This window comes from Bison bison, unplaced genomic scaffold (assembly GCF_000754665.1).
Source record: "Bison bison bison isolate TAMUID 2011002044 unplaced genomic scaffold, Bison_UMD1.0 scf7180017864295, whole genome shotgun sequence".
In the NCBI taxonomy this organism is placed as follows: Eukaryota; Metazoa; Chordata; class Mammalia; order Artiodactyla; family Bovidae; genus Bison; species Bison bison.
In genome coordinates, this window is record NW_011494867.1 from 9,732,815 (window position 1) to 9,740,837 (window position 8,023).

The window sequence follows — 8,023 nt, forward strand, 5'->3', positions numbered from 1 at the left end:
GACAGCTCCAATACTTTGGCCACCTCATGTGAAGAGTTGACTCATTGGAAAAGACTCTGATGCTAGGAGGGATTGGGGGCAGGAGGAGAAGGGGACGACAGAGGATGAGATGGCTGGATGGCATCACCAACTCGATGGACGTGCGTCTGAGTGAACTCTGGGAGTTGGTGATGGACAGAGAGGCCTGGCGAGCTGCAATTCATGGTGTCGCAAAGAGTCGGACGTGACTGAGCGACTGAACTGATTACTATATCACATTTTAAAAAATCTAAAGTACATATACCACTGTCGAGAGCCCACCTATGATGTGATGTTCTTGGGGCAGGTCCTGGGCAGCCAGGGAGGAGCTGCTGTTTCTGGATGTGCCCTGTGGGTTTGGGGAACTTCCCAGGCTCCCCGGACAGGGTTCCCACCGTCACATTCACTTACTCCCTTCTGATCAAAACTAGCACGATGACCATCTATGCCTGCCACTCACCACGCTCAAGACTCCCTTCGCCCACCGGGCTCAGCCCACAGCTGCCCCTCTCCACTGCCTCGGGGCCTGTGCCTGTGCTGTGTGCTCCGCCAGGGGCAGCCCCTGGTCCAGCCAGCTCCCATTCACCCTTCAGGAAAGCCCTCCCCTGCTGGCCCCACGTGAGCACAGCCGGGCTTGTTGGCTCAGTGTCTGTTGGGTGTGTGGTAGCAGACACACTCGCCTCACTCATCCCCAGTGTGGAGTCTGGCCCCCAGTTGAGGGCCCTCCTGGGATTACTCAATCATCCATTCCTCTGCTCCACCTGCAGCCGTGAGGCCTCCCAGTGCCCAGTCCAGCTCCTCACACTCAGGCCCTCACTGGTCCCCTTGGTGTGAGTCTGGGGTAGCTCCTCAACCAGGCCCACAGCCCCTACCCTCATGGAGCACACACTGGGAGTGGCTGGGGCACCTCGGCCGCGGGACTCCCGGTTCCAGCTGCAGAGGCGGCCTGCAGCCCAGGGCAAGCCCCCCACACCTTCTACAACAGGCGAGCCTCAGGGACCTCCCTGGCCTCATGGAAGCCCACTGCAGGCCGGCTCAGCCAGGCAGTGGGCACTTAAATTCCCCCCAAATACAAAAGGACCCTCGACCAGCAGGCATCAATGTCCTGCCTCCCGCACTCGGGAACCCAGGCGTGGGGAAAAGATGGTTGGTGGTGGCCGGATGGAGCCCTGCCCTCCTCCCTGTGGGTCCCACGACTCCTGGGTCATGTGCCTCTTGGTCTTATTTGAGGGAATAAAGCTTCTGAGGGCAGGGCTGCCCTGCTGGGACAGCATCTAGAACAGCGTGTGACCAAGAGCAGGCTGACCAGTCACGAAGTGGTGAGGTGCGGGGCAGAGGAGCACGTGGTGGGTAACAGGTGGAAACAGCCCAGACGTACCCCGGCTGAGAGATGGAAACGCAAGCCATGGACTCGGCAGACAGCGGAGCATCGCTCAACCGTGAAAAGGGATGCGGTCCCGACGCACACAGCACACAGAAATCCCCTCGAAATCACCATGCAGGGTGGAAGAAGCCAGCCACAGAGGACTAGCTACTATATGATTCCACTTACAGGCAGCGTCCAGAAGAGGTACATCCAGAGACGGTAAGAAAGATTCTGGCTGCCAGGGACTGGGCGGGGGACGAGCTGGGGATGGGGAGTGATGGCTAACAGGTAAAAGTTTCTTTGGGGGGCGGTGAGGAATGTTCTGAAATTGGCTGTGGTGATGGCTGCAGAACTCTGTGAACATACCAAAGAACTAGGGGTGAGTTGCACCCCACGTAAGTCATATCTCAAAGCTGTTGAGCTTTGAGAAACAAAGAGAAAAGAAACAAGAGAAAAGAAGCCATACAGATGGCCAGCAGGCACACTAAACGATGCTCGACAATGGTGACTATCAGACAAATGCGGGTCAGAACTGCAGGGAGGTGCACCACCTCACTCCAGTCAGAACGGCCGTCCTCAAAGCCTACAAACAACAAACGCTGGAGAGGCTGTGGGGACGAGGGAGCCCCCTGCGCTGCTGGTGCGAATGTAAGTTGGCACAACCACTATGGAGACCAGTATGGGGGTTCCTTAAAAAAACTAAGACCAGAGCTACCATGTGATCCAGAAATTCCAGTCCTGGGCACATATCTGGAGGAACGGGACTTGCGAAGATACACACCCCAAGTGATCCAGAAATTCCAGTCCTGGGCACATATCTGGAGGAACGGGACCTGAGAAGATACACACCCCAACATTCACTGCAGCACTGTTCACAACAGCCAAGAATGGAAGCAGCCTAAGTGTCCAGCGACAGAGGAGGGGAGAAAGGCGTGGTTATGGACATGCAACGGAATATTATTCAGCCATAAAAAGGAATGAAACACCACCATTTGCAACAACATATATGAACCTAGAGATTATCAAACTAAGAAAGAGGAATATGATATCACTTATATGTGGAATCTTTAAAAAATAAACAGATACAAATGAACTTATTTCCAAAACAGAAACAGACTCACAAACATAGAAAACAAACTTAACAGTTACCAAAGGGGAAAGGGGGGTGGGGGGATAAATTAGGACTTTGGGACTAACATATACACACTACTATATATAAAACTGCAAGGAGATCCAACCAGTCCATTCTAAAGGAGATCAGCCCTGGGTGTTCTTTGGAAGGAATGATGCTGAAGCTGAAACTCCAATACTTTGGCCACCTCATGCGAAGAGTTGACTCATTGGAAAAGACTCTGATGCTAGGAGGGATTGGGGGCAGGAGGAGAAGGGGACGACAGAGGATGAGATGGCTGGATGGCATCACTGACTCGATGGACGTGAGTCTGAGTGAACTCCGGGAGTTAGTGATGGACAGGGAGGCCTGGCATGCTGCGATTCATGGGGTCGCAAAGAGTAGGACACGACTGAGTGACTGGACTGACTGACTGATATATAAAACAGATAACCCACAAGGATCTACTCATAGCACAGACAACTCTACTCAATATTTTGTAACCTATAAAGGAAGAGAATCTGAAAAAGAACATTCATACACATATATTCAGTTACCAGAATCACAGTGCTGTACACCTGAAACTAACATGATACCGTAAATCAATCACGCTTCAGTTAAAACAAAACAAAGGAGAAGTATTACACGTGGCCAGGGTGGCTGGGAGCAAAGCCTCACCCCAACCCCTGCTCCCCACAAGCCCCTCTGATTCTGCACAGGCGGGAGGGGGGTCCCCATTGTTAAGTGTGTGGGGAAGGGTGTAGTTGAACTGAAGCAGGGACTCCCCACTCCCCTGCACAGCCCTGCCCTACCCCTCACCCTCCCCCTCACCCTCCTCCCTTCCACCTTCCCCTACATCTAGTCCCCCCACCCCCAGATCCCTGACTCCACAAGCTGGATCCTAGCAGCCCCTTCCCTGGCCTCAACAACTAGTCCTCAGCCCCACCCCCACCCCGCATTCCACATCTTTCTCCTAACTCCCCATCTCTGCATCCCGTGTCCCTGGAAACTGCAGCCCAGGCCTCCGTTGCTAGGAGAATCAGATGAGGGAGCCGAGGCAAAGGTGAGGGGGACACCCCCTCCAAGCATCTGGAAAGCGGCCCCCCCTTCCCCTCCGCTGGCGCGAGCCTGCTACACCATATGGTGCTCGGGCAGCCAAGAGAGGGCTGGTTAAACTCCATCCAGACAGTTGACAGCAAAATCATCGCTTTACATCTTTCAAAATATTGGGTGTGTGGGACGAAACGTGAGAAATCCTGTAAGCGGCTTGCTAAGTCTCAGGAGTGATACAGCAACTCATTTATAAAAAAAGAGAAATGGAAATGTTTCAGGATTTTTCTTCCCCCCAAGAAATGGTTCTCAGAGAAGACACAAGATGAAGAACAGAAAGAGGAGCTGATGGATGGGTAAGTAGAGAAGACACTGGGGCTAGGAAGCTGAGACACCGTCAGTCTTGAGCCCCTCTGCCTTGAGAACATGCTTCTACATGGGGCGGTTTTGTTGTCAGTGTGGTGGGTAGGTGGTTGTCTTTAGGAGAGAGGCAATTCTTTCCAAAATAAGCAATGGAAAAAGGGGGTCAGCTGCCACCTGCGGGGAGACTGGGGAACCCCAAGAGAGACCAGAAGGCAGGGAGCAGAGCTCGACCCCCACTACAGCCATCTCCAGCCCCTCACCAAGCACCCACCTCACCCAGACCTTAGCAGCTCTCCAGCCTGGGACCCCTCCCCTCCGTGGATCTCCAGTGGAAGCATCTCCCTGCACCTGCCGCCTCCCACACATTCCTCAAGACTCCTCTTAGGCCTCAGCGCCTAGCAGAGGACATCTCTGAATCTGCCCCGCCGAGAGCTACATCGGAAGCACCCCCAACTAGATTCCACACACAGAAGCTCTTACTCCACGACATTCTGTCAAATTCTATATATCGTGCCCAGCAGCCGCCCCGCACACCTTCCTGCCCTTCTAGCCTGCAAGCCTCCAGCCCCTGCGGCAGAATCCACCTGCAGGAAGGCGGCTCCCGGCCCCCAGGCAGGGCGACACCGCCACCAGGACTTTCAAAGGAGGGCACAGGTCCTGGACCCCCACACTCAACCTCAGACCCAACAAACGGGCTGCTGCTGGTGCTGGCCAGTGGAGCCAGTTCCAAAGTTCAACTGAAATTCAGAGCTCGCTGAGCCCAGACGCCAACCCATATGCATGGTCCCCTAGAGACAGACTGGTTCATCCCAAAACACGTTCACAAACCTCCCTCCCCACGACCAACAGGAGGCAACTTGCCCCCAAGGGAACAGGCAGTCACCACAGCCTGCAAATGCCGCCCTCCTCAACACAGATGCCAAGGTTACCTGAAATCCGAAACAGATGGTGGGGAAGACACTAAATACAGAGGTCCAGGAGGAGGGACTGTAAAGAGATGAAAACAGGTGTTTGTTACAAAAAGTTAAACTCAAAACAACCTTCAACTTGAAGACGAGTTTTAAATAATACAAGCAAGCTGTAACGAAGTGTAACTCTAAGGTAGATTTTAATAACCACGTCCACTCCGGGGTTGAGGGGTGGCAGAAGCCGCATGTAAAGTGCTGCACTTTTAAGTACATCTGTGCTGACATTTGACAACTTGACAGTCTCCATGCAGGCAGAATGTGGGCAGGACATGGCTAGGAGGAACTCCCAGCTTCCTTGGAGGCTGCCTGTCCCCAGTGAGGTTGGGGGCTGGGGGTGCAGGGGCAGGGCACAGGCAGAATCCAAACAGACCCCAAGAGGACAAGGACGGTTTGACCTCCGTCTAAGCGGCCTAAGAGAACTGACAGGTGCACGGGGCAGACTCTTAAGGTCAAACCCTCGCAGTGGCCCCCGACTGGTGGCCCTCCAGCTTTCTTTTCGAGCAGCTCCAGGTTCTGGCCTCCAGCAGATTTGGGGACATACAGTTGGGGGGGGCATAAATAGCACCCACTATACAACCAGAGTTTCCTGGCTGTGCTAGAATAATGGCCCCCAAAGATGTCCCCATCCTAATCCTGGGAAGCTGGGAGTTTGTGACCTTATATCCTACAAGGGACTCTGCAGGTGTGATGAAGGTCAGGACTCTGAGATGGGAGATGACCCCGGATTATCTAGGCCCCATATATCATAAGGATCCTTGCCATCAGAGAGCCTTCCCCAGCTGTGGTCAGAGGGAGCTGTGACTGCAGAAGCAAGATCAGAGAGACGGAACCTTGCTGGCTGTGAAGACTGTGGAGGGGCCACAAGCCAAGGAACGTGGGCACCCCTAGGAACCGGGAAAGGCCAGGAGACGGATTCTTATCTAGACCTCCCGAAAGAACACAGCACTGCTGACCCCTCGAATTCAGCACAGTGAGACTCATTCTGGACTTTTGACATCAGAAGATAATAAGCTTGTATAGTTTTGAGCCACTGTGTTTGGCAGTAACTTGTTACAGCAGCCGCAGGGGGCTCGCCCAGTGGCATCTCCCTTCTGTGCTGTGTTTCCGGCTGACTCTTAACTCTGGATGCAGCCCAGGGAGCCCCCCAGCCAAGCCCCGCCTTCTCAGACCTTCCTCAAGACAGCACTGTCAGCAGACGGCCGGCTTCTCAGAGCCCACGCTTCTGCTGCTCCATCTGCCTGCCTGCATCCTCTGGGCCACGTGCACTGTCCCCTCCTGTTCCTGTGGTAGATGCCGTCCAAGCTCCAGCCCTGGAGGATGGACCTCCAGGGCACGAGACCCTCCCCTGGACTCAAGGCCGCAGGTCAGCAGTGGATCCGGGCCTTTCCTGCTCTGTTGGATTACCCCATCAGTGTACGGGTGTGTGGGGGCCACTGAGCCCCACCTCCTGCCCATTCCTCTCCTCCCCTCCTTGGAAGACCTCTCTCCTGACCCCAATCCACCTGGGCCTCATCCCCACCTCCTGCCCTGACGAGTCTCAGCCACATCAAGACTGGCCTCTGGAAAAAAAAAAAAGACTGGCCTCTGTGGCCAAATCCAGCACCAGGGCTCAGTCCCACGTGACCTAGGAGCAGTATTCGGTGGTGAACACCCTAAAATTCTTGAAATTTTGCTCACTGACTTCTGAGACCCAGAGGTCATCATCTGGGTGATAGATAGACCCATTCTGTCATCATCTGTCCTGGGTTTATAGTGACCATCCCCCCTCCAAATTTATATCCAGTGGGAATCTCAGAAAGAAATTTTATTTGGAAAAAGAATCCTTGTAGACATAATTGGTTAAATTAAGACGAGGTCGTACTGGAGCAGGCTGGGAGTTGATCCAACAATTGGTGCCCTTAAGGGAAGAGAAAACACATACCCAGGGAGAGCCGTGTGAGGGTGGCGCTGAAGCTGGAGTGAAGCGCCTGCAGGCCAAGGAGCGCCAAAGAGCGCTGGCAGCTCAGGACCCTGAGGGGCAGGAAGGCCCCTCCCGGAGCCTCCTGAGGGAGCACAGCCCGACTGACACCCTCATACTCGGTTTCTAGCTTCCAGCACCAAGGGGAGGGATTTCTGCTGCTTTCAGCCTCCCAGTTTGTGGTAGAACAAGCAGCTCCAGGAGGCTAACAATGCTCCCAACTCTCCATTCCTCTCCTGGGCCCCCAGGACCGGTGGAGGACCACTGGCTGTGACAATTTTCACACAGCCCTTGCATGCCACCTCTGGGCTGACATTTCTACTTCCAGCCATGGCGTCTCTGAACGCCAGTCTGACAGCTCCCTGACGTCTTTAGTGTCTCAAAGCCTTTCCCACCTAACATGTCCCCACCAAAACCCTCCCCCAGCCAGCTGCTCCTCCCCGTCCCACACAGTCCAGGAAACAGCATGGCCCTCGGTCCCCCTGCTCTAAGCTCAGAATCAACCTGGACTCTCCTCTCTCTCCTGTTCCACCTCTGATCTGTCCTCCAGGAGGGCCCACACAATTTGTGGGACCACGTGCAAAATGAACACGCCGGCCCTTGTTCAGCAGCCGTGAAGAATCTCAGGATGGTGACAGCAGGGTGTTAAACCAAGGGTGGGCCCTTCTGAGCCTGGGACCTGGGTGACGTCACAGGCCACAGGCCCCTGGAGCTGGCCTGCCACCAGATTTGATTTCAAGGCCCTGCTGTGATCAAAACCCTGAAATGGCTTCCATGCGAAATGGAAGTCCTCCCTGCAGCTCCGAATCCCTACAGGAGTCCTCACTTCTGGTGTCGCTCAGGTCTCTCGCGCCTCACTGGCCTCAGCATCTTGCTGGCTGGTCCTGTTTCTTCCACGCCGTGGGGCACGTCTGCAACCGCCCAGGAGCACCGGCTGGCGGGCATGTGGTGCTTCCATGCCCCTCACCCTGTCCTCACTAGTGGCAGCTGAGTGGTTTTGAACAAGGAAAAGAGCTTTTGCTGAGCTCTACAGCATCAGCCCTGGGATTTCTTTGGAAGGAATGATGCTAAAGCTGAAACTCCAGTACTTTGGCCACCTCATGCGAAGAGTTGACTCATTGGAAAAGACTCTGATGCTGGGAGGGATTGAGGGCAAGAGGAGAAGGGGATGACAGAGGATGAGATGGCTG

At 54.5% G+C, this 8,023-nt stretch overlaps 1 protein-coding gene across 1 annotated transcript in view; it reads right to left on the minus strand.

The window, feature by feature from the left end:
- Window positions 1–8,023, minus strand: part of SLC38A8 (solute carrier family 38, member 8) — a 41,159-nt gene that overhangs the window by 6,979 nt on the left and 26,157 nt on the right. Inside the window, 1 exon segment of the mRNA XM_010850862.1 lies at window positions 4,838–4,895. Coding sequence (XP_010849164.1) covers window positions 4,838–4,895 — 58 coding nt within the window.